We start from the raw sequence: 20419 nt of genomic DNA on the forward strand, positions 1-20419 counted from the left end.
TAAATAAATATGACATTATGTGAATAAAGTAATATTATTACGAGAATAAAGTCATAATATTATGATAATAAAGTCAGACGTTTACGAGAAAAAAAGTTGTAATATTATGAGAATTTAGTCATAACATTACGAGAATAAAGTTATAGGTTTAAGAGATAAACATTTTTAATATTATGAGAATAAAGCCATAAGTTCACGTGAAAAAAGTGGTAATATGAGAATATGGTCGTAAATTTACAAGAAAAAAGTCGTATTATGAGACTAAAGTCATAAGTTTACGAGAAAAAGTCCTAATATTACGAGAATAAAGTCAGAAGTTTACGTGAAAAAAGTGGTAATATTATGAGAATAAAGTCATAATATTATGAGAATAAAGTCATAAATTTACAAGAAAAAAGTGGTAATATTATGAGAATGAAGTCATAATATTATGAGAATAAAGTCGTAAATTTACAAGAAAAAAGTCGTAATATTATGAGAATGAAGTCATAATATTATGAGAATAAAGTCGTAAATTTACAAGAAAAAAGTCGTAATATTATGAGAATGAAGTCATAATATTATGAGAATAAAGTCATAAATTTACAAGAAAAAAGTGGTAATATGAGAATAAAGTCATAATATTATGAGAATAAAGTCGTAAATTTACAAGAAAAAAGTGGTAATATTATGAGAATAAAGTCATAATATTATGAGAATAAAGTCGTAAATTTACAAGAAAAAAGTGGTAATATTATGAGAATAAAGTCATAATATTATGAGAATAAAGTCGTAAATTTACAAGAAAAAAGTCGTAATATTATGAGAATAAAGCCATAAGTTTATGTGAAAAAAGTGGTAATATTATGAGAATGAAGTCATAATATTACAAGAATAAAGTCATAATATTATGAGAATAAAGTCATAGGTTTATGAGAAAAAAGTTGTATTATGAGAATAAAGTCATAATATTATAAAGTAGTAATTTTACGTTAAGTTTATTCACACTGTAATTGTATTTTGTCCGCTCATGTTGTTTAAGAATGCCTAACAACATCTGGCAAAGGGACTGCCAATGAAAACTAGCCTCTTGTCTAACTCGGGTACATTTCCATTTGTTTGAATGTTAATTAATGTGCATTGTCCCTTTTTCAAATAAAATAAAATGATAAAACTCAAGAACTTGTTGTGGATTTCTGCAGGAAAAAGGAAGTTATCCTTCCTGTCAGGATTACAGGAAGTGAGGTGGAGACAGTAGACCCACCTGTGTTTACACTTGATGTTCTTGGGCAGCATTGTGTATATATATATATGTATAATAATCTCAATTATAAGAATTGTACTGCTGTATATGTCTGTCTAAACTTGCCGTTATCCTGCTCCCTGCTGGACACAGAGTAAATGCACATGATGGCTTGTTAATGTTTGCCTTGCAAGCAGGGAAACATATTTGTAGGACAGAGAAAAAAGCCAAAAAGAGGTTCTCAATGAATAGTATTGGATATATTGACAAAATGTATATTAGACAAAGGGAATTTTTCTATCTCATTTATTTCTGTAATAAAGTTTTCCGAGACCCGAATCACTCAGACGGTTGAAGCCCTTTTCTCCATGAGCCAATTAACCTCATTTGATTGTTAATCACATGCAGCTGATTGAACACAGCCAGGCTTGATTGCAACCAGCCCTGCTGGATCTTAAACCTCACTAGTGTCCTCACAGTGGAGCAGTCACCACAAAGTCCCTTCCTACAATCACATTATGTCTCTATCAAAAGAGGTTCCAAAAGGAAATGAGAAAGGAATATGTTGTATATATATCGGTGTAGAAGAGGGTTACAAAGCCAGTTCTGAAGGTCTGACTGACTGACTGAAAGGAGGAATCTCTGAACAGTAGGAGAATCTTCACAGGAGTTCTCCAGGGATGCAGCGACAACTCCAGGAAGTCTTCAGCAGAACCCAGAAGAACATTTAAAGAAGTGCAGACCTCTCAAGCTTCAGCGAAAGGTCAGTGTTCATGACTCCACGATAAAAAAGACACAGATGGAAACTCTCTACTAACCAATGGAATTATGGTGCCTTCAAATAGGGGTCGTGTTTACCGTGTGTTTACGAGTTGGGCCCGTATGAATGCCCTCATCATGTCGTATTCACGACCTCGGAAGTGGAAAGATTCCGAATTTTCAGAGTTCACGACTTGTGACGTATTTGCTGACATTTTCAGGAAATGGCGGAGTCAATGGAAGCTGATTTTTCGGTGCATAATAAGTGAATATATTCTAATTTTAGTCGTTTTTTTCTTTGTTATTTTATAATATGTCTGAGGAAGATGTTGATATTCCCAATGACCTCATCTTCTTCCACTTGTCTTTATGCATTTCCTGCATTATGTTGCCCGTTTCGCATTCTTATTTTAGTTATTTATTTTTTTAGAAGGCGACCAGCGACCAAATTGCTAAAAGTTAAATTTTGACTATAAGTGCAAAATAAAAGTAAAGAAATCCTTCACGTTTACTATATTCTACTAATAGTAGTTCTACTATATACTACTTAAAATACAGAGGTCTTTTAAATGGATTAGATTAGACCCTAGATGACTGCAGTACAGACAGCAAAGAGTAATTATACAAAAATATATTTGGTTATAATTAATACGCAATGTGAATAATTCAGAATAATTTTAGGCTGTTATTTGATTTTGATTGTAACATTTATATGTTTTCATTTCAATTTAGCCGATTCCCAATAGTCTAATCCCTTATATATTATAGATATGCATGTTGTTGTTAATTTGCTACTGTAGATGATAAAGTATTCAGACAAAAGAACTTTGCTTTGTGTTTGGCGACGCGCCTCGGGCCTAATCGTGTAATTCAGAAAGAATTTCTGTGAGCAGTAATAAAATAAATGGTCTTGAAGCAGGTAAAGCTGCAGCTCCTCCGGCCCTTATATGGACACAAATACTGAAGGTGAGGAAAGTAGAGCCACGGATAAATGAACAGAAACAAAACGTCGAGCATTTAGAGGGAAAATTAAGGTTGCTGTAAAAACAATAATGGGGCAGATTATGGCACCTTTTTAAAGGATATTATTGGATACACAAAATTACGTGTTTTTACGTGACACATTGTACAAAAACGTCATATGTTGCATTATGTTACCCTTAAATGGACATAAAGCCCCTTTGTAAAGGAAAGAGGAGCAGACTGAGTTTCCAGCACTCATTCGCTGTCTCAGGAGAACTAGAGACATTCTGACATGCTGTTTTGCCCTCTAAGAGGAATAAAGTATCCCCTAAATCAGAGGGTCTCAAACTTTTTGGGAACAGGGACTCCGTAGAGGGGAGAAAAAAAATCAACACCAATTAATTATATTTGTTTGACAGTGACAAAAAGAAACCACCACTTTCCCTGTTATGTCTGAAAAAAAAGTTTGATAAATGCTTGAAAAAAATGTCTAAAAAAAAAAGTTAGAAAAATGCTTGAAAAAAATACTCTGAAAAAAAGTCTGAAAAATGTTGGAAAAAAAATTCTGAAAAAAAAAAAGTTTGAAAAATGTTGGGAAAAATAATTTCTGAAAAAAAAAGTTTGAAAAATGTTGGAAAAAAAGGTTTGAAAAATGTTGGGAAAAAAATTTCTGAAAAAGAATCTGAAAAATGTTGGAAAAAAAAGTTTGAAAAATGTTGGAAAAGAAAAGTTTGAAAAATGCTTGAAAAAAAAAGTCTGAAAAATGTTGGAAAAAAATTGTCTGAAAAATGTTGGAAAAAAATTTCTGAAAAAAAAAGTTTGAAAAACTTTGTCTGAAAAATGTTGGAAAAAAAATTCAGAAAAAAAAATATCTGAAAAAGTCTGAAAAAAAATCTGAAAAAAAGTCTGAAAAAAAATATCTGAAAAATGTCGGACAAAAGAAGTCTGAAAAAATATCCGAAAAAAAAGTCTGAAAAAATGTCCGAAAAAAAATATCTGAAAAAAAAGTCTGAAAAAAATATCTGAAAAATGTCGGACAAAAGAAGTCTGAAAAAATATCTGAAAAATGTCTGCAAAAAAATGCTTGAAAAAAAGGTTTGAAAAATGCTTGAAAAAGAAAATCTGAAAAATGTTGGAAAAAAATTTCTGAAAAAAAAAAAGTTTGAAAAATGTTGGGAAAAATAATTTCTGAAAAAAAAAGTTTGAAAAACTTTGTCTGAAAAATGTTGGAAAAAAAATTCTGAAAAAAAAATATCTGAAAAAGTCTGAAAAAAAATCTGAAAAGTCTGAAAAAAAATATCTGAAAAATGTCGGACAAAAGTCTGAAAAAATATCCGAAAAAAAAGTCTGAAAAAATGTCCGAAAAAAAATATCTGAAAAAAAAGTCTGAAAAAAATATCTGAAAAATGTCTGCAAAAAAATGCTTGAAAAAAAGGTTTGAAAAATGCTTGAAAAAGAAAATCTGAAAAATGTTGGAAAAAAATTTCTGAAAAAAAGTTTGAAAAATGCTTGAAAAAAATACTCTGAAAAATGTCAGAAAAAAGTGAGTGTGGTAGAACTAGTAAGTTAGTGGTGTATACTGTAGTAGTAGAACTAGTAATAGTTAGTGGCGTAGTAGTAGAACTAGTAATAGTTAGTGGTGTAATAGTAGTAGAACTAGTAATAGTTAGTGGCGTAGTAGTAGAACTAGTAATAGTTAATGGTGTAATAGTAGTAGAACTAGTAATAGTTAATGGTGTAATAGTAGTAGAACTAGTAATAGTTAGTGGTGTATACTGTAGTAGTAGAACAGGCAGCAGCAATAGAAAGGTAGTAATTTAGCATTATGTAGTAGTAGCAGTAGTATCTATTGTAGTTCTAGTTTAACTTGCTGTAGCAGTAGAAACAGCAGGAGTATCACAGTGATAGTAATACCAGTAGTAGTGGTGTATTGTTGAGTGAATTGTTCTGGTTTGCCTCAGTAAGTGTTTCCACAGCGGATACTTGGCTAAACTATCTGTCTATATAATGTTAATTGTCCCATCTGCTGAGGTTTAGTGTCCTAAACGCCTCACAGGGGCCAAACACATCTATCGGCAGCTCCCTCGGCTCAGCTTTAGTACCGATATAAAAGCTCCGATTAGATGTTTATGTCCTCGCACAGATGGCGTGTGTGTGTTTGTTAAGTGCGACTCAATCAGCCCGATCTGACCCCGAGATCACACTTGATATGTTGAATGTGTTTCTCCCCCGACGGAGTTTCATTTATTATAGATAAGAATTTAACCTCAGCGTGCCGATGTGTTTACTGCATGTGTAATTAGAATTTAAACCACCTTTCACTCTGACGTGAGCAGTGAATACTCATTTGTGTGGCTTCACCTCCTACCGAGACCATCAGTTCCATCTTAGTGTTTAATGTGTACACGCCGCATTGTGTTACAGATGACGAGTGTCGTCTGACCACATTAGCGTGGCTTGCCTCCATCTGCTGGAGCCGGGCCGTTCTGAATTGGACTCTGAATTATTGGCGGCATCTGTAAATTTGTAAATCGGTAAACGGAAGCCAGCTGTTAAATATGTCAACATTTGGATTGGCCATTTTTAGTGGATTGTTTCCATTGTAGAGTAAAACTGAATAGCATAATTAAAGGGACTCAGAATCAGAAATGTCTTGTTAACAGCGACACCTGTGGCCGTTAAGTCAACGAAAGTCAGCGTCCTGTTGCTCGTGCTCGCTCTACAGACATGAAGGAGCATCGCTCAAAACAGTGAGGAGACACGCGTCAGCTAAAAGCACAATATCACTCTATATTTCAGCTGCTTGGCAGTAATGTTAGCTGACCAGACCAAGGTCTCTCCATGAATCAATGCTGATCCTAGTGTTGGCTTTTCCTGCTTCAGCATCCCGACCGCGGCCGGAGAGAACGGGGGAGACGCCGGAGTTCTGGTCGGAGACGATAACGTTTCTCTCTGCGGAGCCCCGTCACTTCACAAGACACGGGAAACCTCTGTTGGTCTGGAGGAGCTGCAGCAGTTATTTCTGCACAAACGTCCACTGAACATTCACTAGATATTCTCAGAGCTAAACTAACTCTTCTGCAGTGTGGAGTGAGCAGCATGCACGTGAGAGGTGGAGAGAGAGAGTGAGAACGAGCGTGGTGTGTGAGTGAAGGCAGGCAGAGGAGCAGAGACTCCGGTCCTGGAGACCAAAGCTACGGTCTCCCCTGTGTCTTGAGAGTTGACACTGTTTTGCTAGACGGGCTTCACTAGATGAAACTTTGCGGTTTCGGTGCTTCCGTGGAGTCTGAACAGCGTAGCCACATGCGAGCGTGCATGTGACACCGACCCGCAATGATTTCTAAGAGTGTAAGAAGTTACAAACAGTCCCTTTTAATCTAGAATATGTTTTTTTCTACCCAAGATAAAACAAAGAAGCCATTTTATCTTTGTAAGAACCCACACTTTGGTGAATAAATATCACAATAAAACACACATGACAAAGCTGGCCAGCGTCATACATGTTTTAATAAAGTTTGAGTCATACAGAACCAGTTTGGCCCACAACTACAGAGACAGCAGAGCTACAGTGAAGAAACAGCTCCAGGTCTCGTAAAAGGGAAAGATCAGCAGACACAACGAGGGATGCACCGCCACCGATACGACTTTTTCAGTCCCGATGCCGATAACCAGGCTTTTGGTATCGGCTCATACCGAGTACCAATCCGATTATACCAGTGTTTAATTAATGGAAGTGACTGGGATCATTCTTTGATGTGTAAGGCAACATCCGGCTCGACTTGAATATTGCTTTCCTAACTTTGTAAAAACAAAAAATACAACAAATAAATACACAGATTTTAAATTTAGTGACTTATTTATTATTAAAATAATAAATCGTACACTAGCAAAATTCTTAAAAACATCTTCAAAATTAACAAAGAAGTTCATGTGTTAAAGCTTTTCAATGCCGCAACAAATTTAAAATTGGCCCCCGTCGTCACCGATATCCGACCCGGTATCGGTGCATCCCCTTCGACACAACTACTAACAACTAGCAGTGCAATAATCATTATTTTAAACACAGTAAAGCAGCATTTAACATCCTGCATGTGAGAGTTATAAATGGCACTATGAATACAATGTACAAAAATAATATTTACTGACATAAAACAGTACATTAATAATGAATACAGAGAACAATCCAGCTGGTCAGAGTGGATTATTGGTGCACCCTTTGGTGTGACGTTGCTCTTCTGTACACAGCACACAGTATTTTGGCTTGGAGGTAAGTTGGCGGGCTTATGACGATACAAATCCCTGCACAAACATCTGTAAAACTGCCTTCTCTCGGTAACGTGCACCTAACTCCCGACCACACCAGCAGGTTGCGGTCGCACTGGGAGTCTCTTGAATGTGTCGGACTGTATGAATGATCTATAAGCTCAGTCTACTTTCCCTGGATAAATTAAGGATACAAAACCTTTACAGTACTCTGATATCTCTAGTAAAGTATTCAAGTACCTGAGAGCAGCGTCACATTGTCCTTCAGTAACTAAAGGGGTTTGGTGTTTAACCATTGAGGTTGCACATACACAGCACCGGTAACATTCGTCTTCCTGACGAGTACTTGAACGCACCATGAAGTCCCTTGAGATTCCTGGCTGGCTGTAAACAGTTTAAGGCTTTAGTGATTTTCTCCTCACAGTAAATGAGCCAAGAGAGTGGATTGTCTGCTGCGACTGTCGATGTAAAAACTGGTGATCAGCAGCTGATTTCCTTATCATACCTTGATAATGTCACAAAACCTGAAGGAGGGGGCAAACTAACAACATTCACTTCAACATTAAGACAGAAACTGTCAGAAACTTAGTGCTTAAAAGAAAACATGTTCCATTACAGTCCCTGTAATCAACATATATTAAGTATAAATAGCAATTGGACTATAATACACAATGTTTGGGGGGAATTAAGGTAGCTTGATCACGTCTGGGAGGGGAAATTAAGGCTGGAATATATAAAATACAGCAGTGGCCGACTCCCACCACAGGAGGGCACTGTGACTCTGGCAATACTGCTTCACTCATTGACTCAAGTGTCCCATAATTGAACCATGAGGCACATTTTGGACCAATAACGGAAGAGTTTCATTGAAAATGGTAAAAATTGTAACAGTAAAATCTGGACAGGAAAGAGTTTATTTTAACAGTATTTTGCTAAAATTAATATTTTGGAAGGAAACCTTTAATTTAATAATTAATAACCAAACAAAGCACCAATGCTTTGAAACCATATTTTTTAACCTTCAAGTGTTAAAAACAGCATAGTACGTCTATTCCGTCTCCTCACATGTCTAACCGGTTGGTTGGCGGGTGGCCGACGTCCAGTCTCCTTTGTGCCGAGCCTCTTTTTCGGGCAGCCGGCGCGGCGCCGACGACACATCCCAGCGTGCCGGGCGTCTGGAAGAACGCCTTGGAGGACTTTGGCGTGGTTTCCTTCGGAGTATGTGGAGTCTGTGGAGAGAGAGAGTGACGTGAGATTGGAGAATATTTACACAGGATCCTGCTTCAGTTGGTTCCATTAATGCCGTGCGCTGTAGGGAGAACTAACTATGGACCAACTGGGGATGACATGAAGAAGGTTGGGTTGACATAAAAATAATAAAGGATAGAATCCAACGCCAGATACACGGACATTTCCACATATATTTACTAGGGCTGTCAATCAATTAAAATATTTAATGGCACACTTTTTATCTGTTCAAAATGTACCTTAAAGGGAGATTTGTCAAGTATTTAACACTTATCAACATGGGAGTGGGCAAATATGCTGCTTTATGCAAATGTATGTATATATTTATTATTGGAAATCAATTAACACAAAACAATGACAGATATTGTCCAGAAACCCTCACAGGTACTGCATTTAGCATAAAACAATATGCTCCAATCATAACATGGCAAACTGCAGCCCAACAGGCAACAACAGCTGTCAGTGTGTCAGTGTGCTGACTTGACTATGACTTGCCCCAAACTGCATGTGATTATCATAAAGTGGGCATGTCTGTAAAGGGGAGACTCGTGGGTACCCATAGAACCCATTTACATTCACTGATCTGGAGGTCAGAGGTCAAGGGACCCCTTTGAAAATGGCTGTGGACGTTTTTTCCTCGCCAAAATGTAGCGCAAGTTTGAAGCGTTATTTAACCTCCTTCGCGAAAAGCTAGTGTGACATGGCTGGTACCGATGGATTCCTTAGGTTTTCTAGTTTCATATGATACCAGTATCTTCACTCTAGCTTTAAAACTGAGCCCAGTACAACCGTAAAACACAAGCCTGGTCTCGTCCACTTTCCAGGCGAGGCGCAGTTCATCTCCAACGAGCCTAATCTAGTAAACGACACCTGGACCTTTTCATGATGGTACCACTCAGCCCATATTAAAAGTGAAGAAGAGGTGGAAAGGGAGGACACCACTGAGTTCTGCCTCGTTACAACACGGCCGTTGACTCGTCTCATTGTTTCTAATGCTGCATTAATTAGCCGTCCAGCTCCTCAGCAGGTTGTCTAAAAGCCACTCTGTTTGAGCGGAGCAACGCCGGCAGCCTATGTGAAGAACATTAATCCCTATTCAACAATTTGGAGATTAATCAACTTGAAACGGCTAAATGAGGAAGTGTCTAAATGAGTAAATGAGGGGGAAAGCTTCCACAAAACAGATGCCGCGCTTGCTCTCACGTCAAGCTGCGTTGTGGCATTTTGCAAGCGCCTGGTACCAGAAAGGTCATGTGTCATTATGAAGGCAAATGATGTCGGTGTTAATGCGGTTTTTAGAGCAGAGAGATGTGTGAGGGAGGGCTGCGATAGTTCTTACCAGTTGTTCCGGTGGGTTGATGCTGACAGTCTGACGCGGTCCTGAGGGTGAATGAGGAATGCCCGACCCGTACAGCCGGCTCTGTTCTGGAGGAGATGGCGATGGAACCGGGGACCTGCTGATCTCTGATGCCGCCGTCAGGCCGTATGGCGCCGCCCCCACCATAAAGTGGGTGTGTGGTGACATCACAGCTGGCAGGCTGAAGCTCAGTTTGTTGTGGGCCTCAGAGCCTTGCTGTTGTAGACCGCCGGCCACCAGGGGGTAGTGGGAGAGGGCCGCGGACGGCAGCAGGACGTACGGCAGCGCCAGGGTGGGAACACCGCTGGGAGGAAGTGCGAGACCGGCTGGTGACTGGCTGGCAGAGAGGAGGAAGTTGAGGCTATTCAGACCTGGAGGAAACGGGGAGAGATGTTACCTACTGTATGTAAAACCATCCTATTGATGACAAATGACTTTACAACTTTAATGTGATAGTTGATTCGTGTTACGTCTTTGTAAAGATCGCCAACACGTTAAATACCCGAGAACAAATCTCAGCTTTGGCGAGTCTTCATGAAACTGTACATTTTATTTCATTTTTGCAGGTAGGGGCTGTATGGATCAGTCAATTCCAAAACCTTTCTATTGCTTCTTTATTTATTTACCTTTGTATTAATTCCCTTATTTATTTACTCTTCTGTTTAATTTGATTTATTTTTGTATTTTTTAACTATTATTTCTTTTGCATTTATTATTTATTTATTTTTTAAATAAAATTCTTATATTTTATATTTATTTTTATTGTTTTAATTCCCTTATTTATTTACTCTTGTTTAATTTTATTAATTTGTTTATTAATTTTAAATTAATTCATTTATTTTTGAATTTCATTTTCTTATTATTTATTTTTAAATGTGTGTATTTATTTATTTTTGTATTTATGCATTTATTAATTTATTCTGCACAATTTTCCCTTTGCATTTCACCCCTTTTTATTTCCCCAAATGTATTTATTTCTGTATGCTGTACCGTGGGTCATTGGCCAAAAATAAATAAATACATTTAAAAATAAATAAAATTAAATACATGAATAAATAAAAGGCAATTTAAACATAAGAGTAAATAAATAAGGGAATTAATAGAAAGATAAATAAATAGAGGCAAACTAAAACAGAAATATTAATTTGTCACATTTTATCAATTAATTAACAGATACATTTATTTTCAATTTGATTTTTTTTGCTGCATTTAATGACATTTATCGAGTAATTTATTTTTTATTTTGGCAGGTTCCATCCGGTATTTAACCCCAATTGCGTGTCCTGCTTCATGAGGTTGCACAAAAACACACTGCTCAAGTCAAGCTGACAAGTTCCGCCATCCTTGCGTGAAGCGTAGTTTTGTTGCGTATCTTACCTGCGTTGTTGGGTACGTAGAGGTAGTGTGATGGTTGGACGGGCTCGCTGCAGCTGCTGCTGTTGCCGCCTAGACTCTCATCCAGCAGCCGCTCTCTGGAGAGGCCTGATAGGTGACCGGGAGAGGTCCTGGTGTTACCCGTCTGAGAACAGTCTGCTGCTTCACCGCGAGGTTCAGCTCTCATCTGGAAGGGAAACGAACACTGGAGATAAATTAACCTGGACCAGCTGATTTAAGTCTACAATCCATCTCGAATGAATATTTGACATCTTAATGAGTGAACTAAAATCACTGCAGTTGATTAACATTCTCCACTTCTAACAACGCTGGAGTTTAACTTCTGCCGACTCATTTTCCTGATGAAAAGTGCAGCGCTTATCATCCAACTCTCTTAATCTACCTTTCTAAAAAAACACCGTATCATGACAAATGGGACTTTTTTCAATTACTAGGATTGTGGCCTGATTAATAGCTCTGGGTTTTACAATCATAATATCCTATACGTTACTAATATGAGTCTTTAATTACACCAGGAATGAGTTATCCTCATCAGTGAGTATTTCATATTTTCAATTCAAAAGGATCTTTTAATTGTGGGGTGCAAAACTGAACAAAAACTAATTATACTACAAGCTTAATCAAGACGAAAACAATATGAAACACATCTCACCTCGTCACATTCCTCTAACCCAGACGTTCCCTTCTTCTTCACCACCGTCCCCTCCTCTTCCCGTTCTTCCCTCCTTCTCTTCCTCCCCTCCTCAGACTCCAACCTGGGCGACCTCTGACCTTCGGGCACCTGGTACAGCATGACCACCGACGGCTGGGACAGGCTGGGCAGGTAGGCCAAGCAGTGGCGAGAGGAGGAGGAGGAGGAGGAAGTGAAGAGGTGCTCTGGGTGGAGGGATGGCGCCAGCAGGGCGGGATGGGTGGAGGACGGAGCCAGCGGGCCGCTGCTGAAGGCGGGACGGTTACTGCACGGAAACGACAATTGATTCGAAAATTAGAAGTAGAGCTTTAATACTCAGTGGTTCTAGTTACTTTTTGCGAAGTCCCCGTATGAGCCACCTCCCAGCTATGAACCTCCAGCTCTTATCCTGTGGGCTGCCGCTGCCTCTGGTGCACAGCTTCGTGTTTAAAATATTCCTTTTCAACACACTTCTACGCTCTATTATTTCTCTCCCTCCAAAAACACAACAGCCACGGTCTGGAGTTAGCTGTGGTTTGGCCACAAGCAGGCCAACCATAGAAATAACACGAGTTCCTGTGTGTACTGTATCTACGGAGCCAAACTATTCCTATCCACAAGGGCACGTTTAGCCTGAAGCTACGGACACATCAGCCAATGCAAACACTGGCAGTGTGTGAGTGTGAGATATTACGTATGAGAGACTCCTTCAGTGAACGGGGAGCCTTGGCATCTTATAACTAGGACATTGCAATAGCTTTTAATGCTTAATGGAACCATTGGGGCTGTCAATCCATTGAAATATGAATCGCAAATCAATTCAGTATTTTCTTTATCTGTTAAAAATGTACCATAAAAGGCAGATTTGCACTGACTGTATCCAGCAGGCCACACGTTGCTACTGGATCAAAAGGATGCCGAAATAACTACATAATAATGATTTGTAAAAAGTCTGAATTCATGCCCGCATCATTCGCATCACCGGGCGTGAATTTGTGTTGACTTCGTATGTAATCGCACTGTGTAAAAAGTTTGCCTCGCTCTTGTTGTGAACACATCATCAGCATTAACTCACTCTGAGCTGTTTCCAAACTGCAGTCGACACACTGCGTTGTTGCTCGTCGTCTTTCTGGAATAATCCACCGGCTGGTTTGGAAGACCTGCGGGCGGCGTGAGGGAAGAAAACAATTCATCAGACAAGAATATAAAAATGTTCTATTGTTCTAAACTTTAGTTTGGCTGACTGAAACATAGACCAGAAACATGAGCGTCTCGTACCCGTGAGGTCTCGCCGTGGACTGCTGGGTGCAGAGTTGACCAGCCGCCGTACGGCCACAGAGGTCGGCGTGATGTTGAAAGAGGCGTGCCGAGCCATCTTGGCTCTTCTGAGGTCCTGGCCTGCCATTGGCTGTGTGGCCTCAGGCAGAGCGACAGCCGCCATGTTCACAGTATTTCCTACAGCTGATAATGGAGAAGGAGTGGGTTAGCATAACGGCAATCATTTAAAAATGCAGTTATTAGCAATAAATCTGACTCTTTTATCCAAAAACGCCGTATGGATGACAGTTCTTACCAGCATTTGCCGAGCTTTTGAACTCAACGGGGCCGAGCCACTTGAAGGCCGGCTTCCTGCCTCTCTCCTCTCGGACATGGACCTTCTTTATGAGGCCCAGGCTGGTCAGCACATTTGCGATGTCGTACAGTCGCCGCACCTTAGCTGAAGATGCAGGGATGATGGTTAGTTTTTTTGATAAAGGATTTGTATGAGAGGACGTATTTCTTTTTGTACTTTTCTTACTTTTGTACTTGCTGTGACTCGACGAGTCCTGGCTCTCCTCGATGAGGATCTTCGCCGCCGCGTCCAGAGTAACCGTCTGAGTTTTGGACACCAGGAACAGCATGACGAACTTCTGGCTCATGATGCGCAGGGATTTGTCTTTCCTGTTGCCACCAGCTACAAAATAACAGAGAAACGTGCAAGTATGTCAGATTTCTGGAGTCACAGACAGGACTCTACATGAAGTAAGATAACATGACCTTTATTTATCACCAGTGGAAAGTGGGTCGTTGCAGCATCGAGGAATAATCACCTGAGATGCTTAAAGGGACAGTTTGGATTATTTGAAGTGCTGTTTGAGGTAAAAACCCATTTTAGGCAATATATTGCGATTTTTTTTCTTCTTTCAAATCTAATTTTAGGAAAACTGACATAGTATATAAAGACAAACCATATGTATAAAACTGGGGACTATGGGGACTAACATCATCACATATGAATACAGTTGGACTCATTGGATCCACAAGAGTCTCAGCTTTACAGTGATACACAATTTTTTTTGTAATTCCAAGACTGTTTAGAACATTTTTAGAATAAATAACACATTGGTACTGCAAAAAAACTGCATGTGATTATCATAAAGTGGGCATGTCTGTAAAGGGGAGACTCGTGGGTACCCATAGAACCCATTTACATTCACTGATCTTGAGGTCAGAGGTCAAGGGACCCCTTTGAAAATGGCCATGCTAGTTTTTCCTTGCCAAAATTTAGCAAGCAATTTGGAGCGTTATTTAGCCTCCTTCACGACATGCAAGTATGACACGGTTGGTACCAACGAAGCCTGCTACAATCTCCGACAGACAGAATAGCGGCCGGGTCCACCGGCGGATTTTTAAGAGGTCAATTAAAAATCGATAAAAAACATAATATTGCGATACTCATGTGTATCGCTATTTTCAGTTTAAGTGCACGCTATATTTAGAATATTTTCCCTGCTTTACCTCGCCATCAGACAGCCTTTTCCAACGGGGAACTGAAGCCGTTATCTATGCTCTCTCCAAAGCCACCAGACCGATAGATACGTTTCACTTTCAGTTCAGTTTGCTGTCGGAAAATCTTCTAAATATAACGTACACTTAAACTCCTGATTTTTTCTTTTAGGTGTCTAAGATCCCCTTTTCTGCCGGCCCCGTCCATTGACCTCACACAACCTCACTTCAAAACATCCAAACTATCCCTTTTAAATGTGCAGCCGATGCCTTAATAACCCCATATCAGTTGTGGGCGTGTTGACAGCTACCGCCTGAGGTCATGCCATTCAACCAACCACAACAAAGCCAGCAGACATTACCCACTGAATAGACATCATGTTCCTTTGTTAACCTCTTCTTTGTCATGAGTGTTATTATAATAAAGCCACGCCACCTAGTCAACACAAACACACCCTCTTAATGAGTGTGCAGGTATGAGGATCGTAATGGAAACCAGGACCGTGTGGTTTTAGCTGTTGTGTTAATTTGGTGGAAGCTGCTCCTGTAATCTAAACTTGGGGAGGGAATTAGTTAAAGAGGCAGAATCCACTGACTAAATGTTGGAGAAACTTTAACTCAACACGCTTTTAAGTGTAATTCTTTTTTTATCTCTGAGTTCGTTACCGTTGCCGGCGTCTCCTTCCGCTCCGTCGTCCTCGCGCCCCGGTCCGGCCTCCCTGGTCTCGGCGGGCAGATCCATCTGGAGGTGGTAGCCCTGCTGCCGACCCCTCCGCTGCAGCTCCTCCAGCGTGGCCTCCAGCCGCAGGCGGCCGTACCAGGTGTAGCTGTTCTTGGCTATCCGGCCCACGATCATGAGCGACTCCAGCACGTTGACGATGTCGTAGATGCGCCGCCGCTCCACTCCTGAAAAGTTCAGTGTGAGAGTAGAGAAATTACTAAAGGTGGGGGGAAAACCGATTCACCTCTGTATCGTGATTTGTTTTAATGATTTAGAAATTAATTTTTTAATGCCAGAATCGATATATTTGCTTCATTTGAGTTTATGCATGACGTCATATCTGTTCCGTATCCGTCAACCAAAACATACCACAGTGAGCCGCAACGACAAAGCAGAAAACGTCGGAGGGTCAGCGTGGATACGACCTGCACCCTCACATGTTAAATCCAGCGTGGTAAACACTACACATCCAGTAAAGGATGGAAACACTTTGGGTTTCACACATTGACAGGTAAAGCAGAGCTAGACATCACGGCTAAAGCTGCATGCTAACTCCGTCACGGATAGGAAACGTTATCGTATCGCGGTAACTTGAGTCGAGCAGACCGCCGCTCTCATCTCCGTGGTCAAATGGGCCGACGCTACAACTGTAGAGCACCCAGATACTGACATTTATGTTAAATGCATTCAAACGGCCCCGATGGAGCTGATCATGGATGGATAAAGAGAACGGAGCTGACGGGAGAGCTAGAGACCACCTTGGAGAAGTTAGAGGAAGTAGACACGTGTGACTACGTCCGGTTTTCAAAATAAGGTGTTAACAAAGGGAACTGTATACAAAATACATATATGGAAATAAGATTGATTGGATTATATTCACCAGAAGTATAAACCATTACCAATGCTGGAATTTTTTTTATAAATAATTCCTGACAATGATCCTGATATATTTGACTTCAGGACATCTCTGACTACGTACATGCTGGAAAAAAAACATTTTTACTGTATTAATTTAGATATTCTCCAAAGTAAAAGTCCCTAGAAGTGTATGATTCATTTTTTTCCCCATGATCTAGTGTTGAAAAAGTTAACAAAATTTGCAATAAATCATAATACCCAAGTATCAAATCGGGGGATTGGTGTATTAGATTGGAGAAATGACCCGCTCGTTATTGGAAAACATGCTCACATTTAAATAAAAACTCACCAAATGGTCAGTATTTTGATTAAAACGAATATAAAAACTAAAGAGCCTTGCTCCAAATGCAGCTGTTTGTATGAAAAACAAGTCTCCATAGCAACCGTTTCCTAAATTCAATAACATAAAAACTTTATAATGCTCATTAAACAGACTGCTTCTCTTATCGTCTCCCTCCCATGAGGTGTTTATAACAGCAGCAGCAGAGGCAGCGGCTGGGAAGAGTCCAAACTCTCTTTTTTCCTCGCCGTTACTGGCTCTTACCAAGACTGGTCGCCACCTCATCCAGAGAGATCCAGATGGGGCTGTGTAGCGGCGGATAATCGGGGTAGAGGGCCAGGAACTTCTGGCACAGCAGACCCAGACTCTTCTGCTTCCTGCTCGGCTTTTTGTCGGCGTCGTCCTCTTCGTCAGCGGCTTCAAACTGAACAGACAGATAAACGCATAAAGACAGAAATTAAACATTTTTCATTCTACTAATTTAGAGACTTTTAGGGGACTTCATCCAGGGTTATAGTGCGATCCTTTCCTTTAGCATGCACATTAACACACATCTCAGAGCATTAAATTGCTTTCCTGTAACACGTCTTCAAGGGCACACACACTTTGGGAAAGAATTAAACCCTGCGATCCCGATAAGGCCGGGAGAACCTTCACACGTCGGATTTAAGAAATAATCGTATCACAAAAGCTCAGCGGTTTAGACTCCAGCTGCCACTTTATATATAATAATACGACTTTATCTATTCGGCAGAACTGAGTGATCGTATTTGTGCTTTTGAAAACTCACTATCATGAGAGTTCAGCTGCTAATGTTGAGTAAAGGTGGAGATTCTGGGTTGCTCTGAGAGCATTTCCATGATTAAACAATAACTTTAATCTAATTGATTTCTCCTCAGTGGACATAAAGAATAAGACATTTTTAGACTTCAAGAACTCAACTGAGAACTTATAGTCTGTGTTTTAGGATTGAAGCATATTTTGTCCTCAGAAGAAGTGTCTAATCATGTGGTGGATGAATAAAATGTCAACAATTCATAAGAAAATATAAAAAAAATTGATGAATATCAATGAATTTGATGTCATACCATGTTGCACTACTTTTTATCGAGCTTCAATACAGCTATAAAAAAAATCCCATGCCGTCTTTTAGTAAAATAAAGTGCTGTAAATGTGTCTGTTTTTGAAAGACTAACAGGTGACCCCTCTCCCACGTTTGCCCTCAACCCGTGTCTTGCGCTCTCACTGGCAGTAGCTCCTCGCCAGGTCAGACATTAAGCGTGCTAGGTGCATCGGCGAGCCTCTCGGCTCACGTCTTTAAGCAGCGAGCCAACGCCAATTTGCCTAAAATCAGGGTTAAAGTTGTGCAGTGTGAACCACGCTAGTCGTCTGAATGTGCTTTTGGTGAAACGCCGATACAGAGCGGAGAAGAGAGGCAGCGTGCCCGTAGATTAAACCAAAACGTAGCAGCATAGTTTTTCTGTTAGTTGGCTTAGGTGCTGTGAAAAAACGCCTATAATGGGAATAAAACCCTGATTTTCATAAATTGCATCAACATTTTGGCAAATTTCACACACCTGACAAGAGTCTTCCACCTCTGTATCCTCCGCCACAGCATCTGGACTCGCCGGCTGGTCCTTCTCGTTCTCTATGGGCCTGAACAGCACCTTCTTCATTTCTCTGTCCCGGATGTCCGGGCTCGCGGCGCTGATCAGCATCTTCAGATTGGCGGTGGGCGTCCAGGGCTCGGCCAGCGCCGTGTGTTTGATGGGGGTGATGTGGGCCAGGTCGGGGACGGTGCCTTTTTTGCTCATCAGCAAAGCGGGGACGGGGGACTCGGCAGATTTCAGCGGCGTGGATCTTCTCCTCTCTGTGCAGATGTTTTCCTGCGATGGAGACAATTGTGTCGTTAGAAATGTTTAGTTAATGCTGCAGAAATGGAGCAAATATATCCTGACAGTAGTGCATGAGACATGTAATCGGGGAAAAAAATCATGTTCCTCTGTGTCCTCCGGTGCTCCTAAAGGCATCTGCAAGATTTCACAGACCGGAGGAAAACAACCAATCAGAGCCGAGCTGGAGCCTTGCCGTCTCTGAGCAGCTGTCAATCACTCGCAAACTCTGATCAAACGGTCAAACTAGGCAGCGTTGATCAAATATGAATCAATATTCTGTTACTGCAATGCCTATTTCTGGTATAAAATGTTTTCAGAAACATATTTCAGTGTACTATTTAGATTGACAGCTGCCTCCGTTGAATGAACAGCCAATAGGAGCGCTCTCTCTCTCTGAAATGACCTGTGATTGGCCAAAGTCTCCCGTCACTGGCTAGATTGTTTTAAAGTCTGAAAACAGAGCCATGAGGAGGAGCAGAAGTCTCTCAGAACACTTGAACTATAATATGCTGAAAGGTTATTATGGGATTTTTTCCCCCAGTGATGCCAAAAATATACTGCCTACTTCTGCTTTAAGGTTTCAATCATTTGCTCATACTGGGTGGATTTCCAGAATTGACCATTTTGGAGCAAAGCGTGACAATCTAAAGCACCATTAGGACATGTATTCACGTTGAAATCTTAGGGAATTTGGGTGCTGTATTTAAAGAACAAATCAAGTTCATTCAAAGAAAATCCACTGATTTGCAATTAATTCTCATTCAGTTACGACTTTATTTTCATTAAATTACAACTTTTTTCTCGTAATACTACGACCCTTTTCTCTAAAATGTATGATTTTTTTCTCAAAAGGCCTTGTTTGGCATTTTTTTCCACTCTAATCCACAAACTACTTTCCTACTTCCTCTCATGGAAACCTAGCTGTTACAATCCAAAAGCCAGCCTGGCCTAACCCATATCTTTTTACCTTATCTCACTGTTTAGATGCCACCACATCACTCCAAAACATCTGTCTCTGATCATCCTGATGCTGCAGCCCTCCCCCAGTTTTCCCCTATCAAACCTGTTTCACAGCTTGGACCCCACCTAACATCAAACCTTACCTTTTGTTCACTTTGGCCCCCATCTTCCTCCTCCTCTTCCTCCTCCTCCTCCTTCACAGTGAAACTTTTCCTGGGACTTGTGAGGTCTTTCAGTGCCAGACATTCAACTTCCATCTGCAGTGCAATAAAGTTAACGTGCATATTAGAAAAACAGAAAATAGATGACCTAAATGGTGCAAAGTGAGTCATCTAGCACTAAGACACTAACACAGAGTGGTCAGCCTGAATTTGGGCGCAAAGACCACCAGCTAATAATTAGCCTCTAGCACAGCTACTAGTATTTCAGCTTCACTTTAACACTTTACTGCTCTAATAACACAACATAAACCTACATGCATTACAGCAGATATAGCAGGTTTAATGTGTTATTACATGTTATTAGTGTGCTAGAGCCTGAGAGAGGAGAATATGACTTAATGACACATTGAACACATGGAAGGTAACACATCTGGAGGGAAAACTCACCTTTATCTCACCTTTCTCTGCTCTTAAATGACTTGAAATGACCCTATATAGCTCCGTGTGTCTTCAAACTAACATAACCACTAAGTTTCCTTCGTTAAAACAGCCTGTCCCTCCTCCTGTGCTCTGTCTTCTGTCCTCTTCTGTCCTCTTCTGTCCTCTGCTGTCCTCTGTGTGGAGACATCACCCGCTCAAGCTTGTTTTCTGGCGCTCTCTTGCATCTGGCTCACTCCAGCCAATCAGCAGCCCTGGTGAGTGTATACGTCATGCAGCTCCAGCCAATCAGCGTTGTTGTGCTCGGCTTCTAAACCAATGAGCGTGGTGGACGGACACGCCCACACCCCGCCGTGCTACAGTGGAGTTGTGTTGGCGGGGCAACCGGCGCCCTCTGTCCAAG

The 20419-nt window shown here is 40.5% G+C and overlaps 1 protein-coding gene and 1 long non-coding RNA gene across 3 annotated transcripts; one reads left to right on the top strand and one right to left on the bottom strand.

Annotated features, from left to right (window-relative positions):
* Nucleotides 1–1867: 1867 nt before the first annotated feature.
* LOC141761888 (uncharacterized) lies at nt 1868–18310 on the top strand. Its single transcript, XR_012592660.1, has 3 exons — nt 1868–1985; nt 11955–12030; nt 18178–18310. It is a non-coding gene; the product is annotated as an uncharacterized LOC141761888 (long non-coding RNA).
* On the bottom strand, nt 6782–20215 carry e2f7 (E2F transcription factor 7). 2 transcript variants are annotated; one of them, XM_074625542.1, is made up of 13 exons: nt 20026–20215; nt 19561–19674; nt 18140–18448; nt 16827–16986; nt 15310–15549; nt 13676–13831; nt 13451–13594; nt 13156–13338; nt 12953–13037; nt 11860–12163; nt 11190–11373; nt 9795–10183; nt 6782–8436 (listed from the first exon to the last, which is right to left on the bottom strand). In XM_074625542.1, the coding sequence occupies exons 2-13, from the start codon at nt 19672–19674 to the stop codon at nt 8269–8271; spliced, it is 2436 nt and encodes an 811-aa protein (XP_074481643.1). In that variant the 5' UTR covers nt 20026–20215; the 3' UTR covers nt 6782–8268. The 2 variants fall into 2 exon arrangements, with proteins under 2 accessions (XP_074481643.1, XP_074481644.1); XM_074625543.1 differs by having other exon boundaries at nt 20037–20168.
* Between the last annotated feature and the right edge of the window lie 204 nt (nt 20216–20419).

This window comes from Sebastes fasciatus, chromosome 23 (genome assembly GCF_043250625.1).
Source record: "Sebastes fasciatus isolate fSebFas1 chromosome 23, fSebFas1.pri, whole genome shotgun sequence".
Lineage (NCBI taxonomy): Eukaryota > Metazoa > Chordata > Actinopteri > Perciformes > Sebastidae > Sebastes > Sebastes fasciatus.

Coding starts and splice junctions, on each gene's coding strand:
- e2f7 (XM_074625542.1), bottom strand. CDS start 19,674: ATGGAAGTTGAATGTCTGGCACTGAAAGACCTCACAAGTCCCAGGAAA. Junction 15,550..16,826: donor TGAGGTGGCGACCAGTCTTG/GTAAGAGCCAGT, acceptor TGAACTTTTCAG/GAGTGGAGCGGCGGCGCATC. Junction 13,832..15,309: donor GGAAGGAGACGCCGGCAACG/GTAACGAACTCA, acceptor GTTATTTTGTAG/CTGGTGGCAACAGGAAAGAC.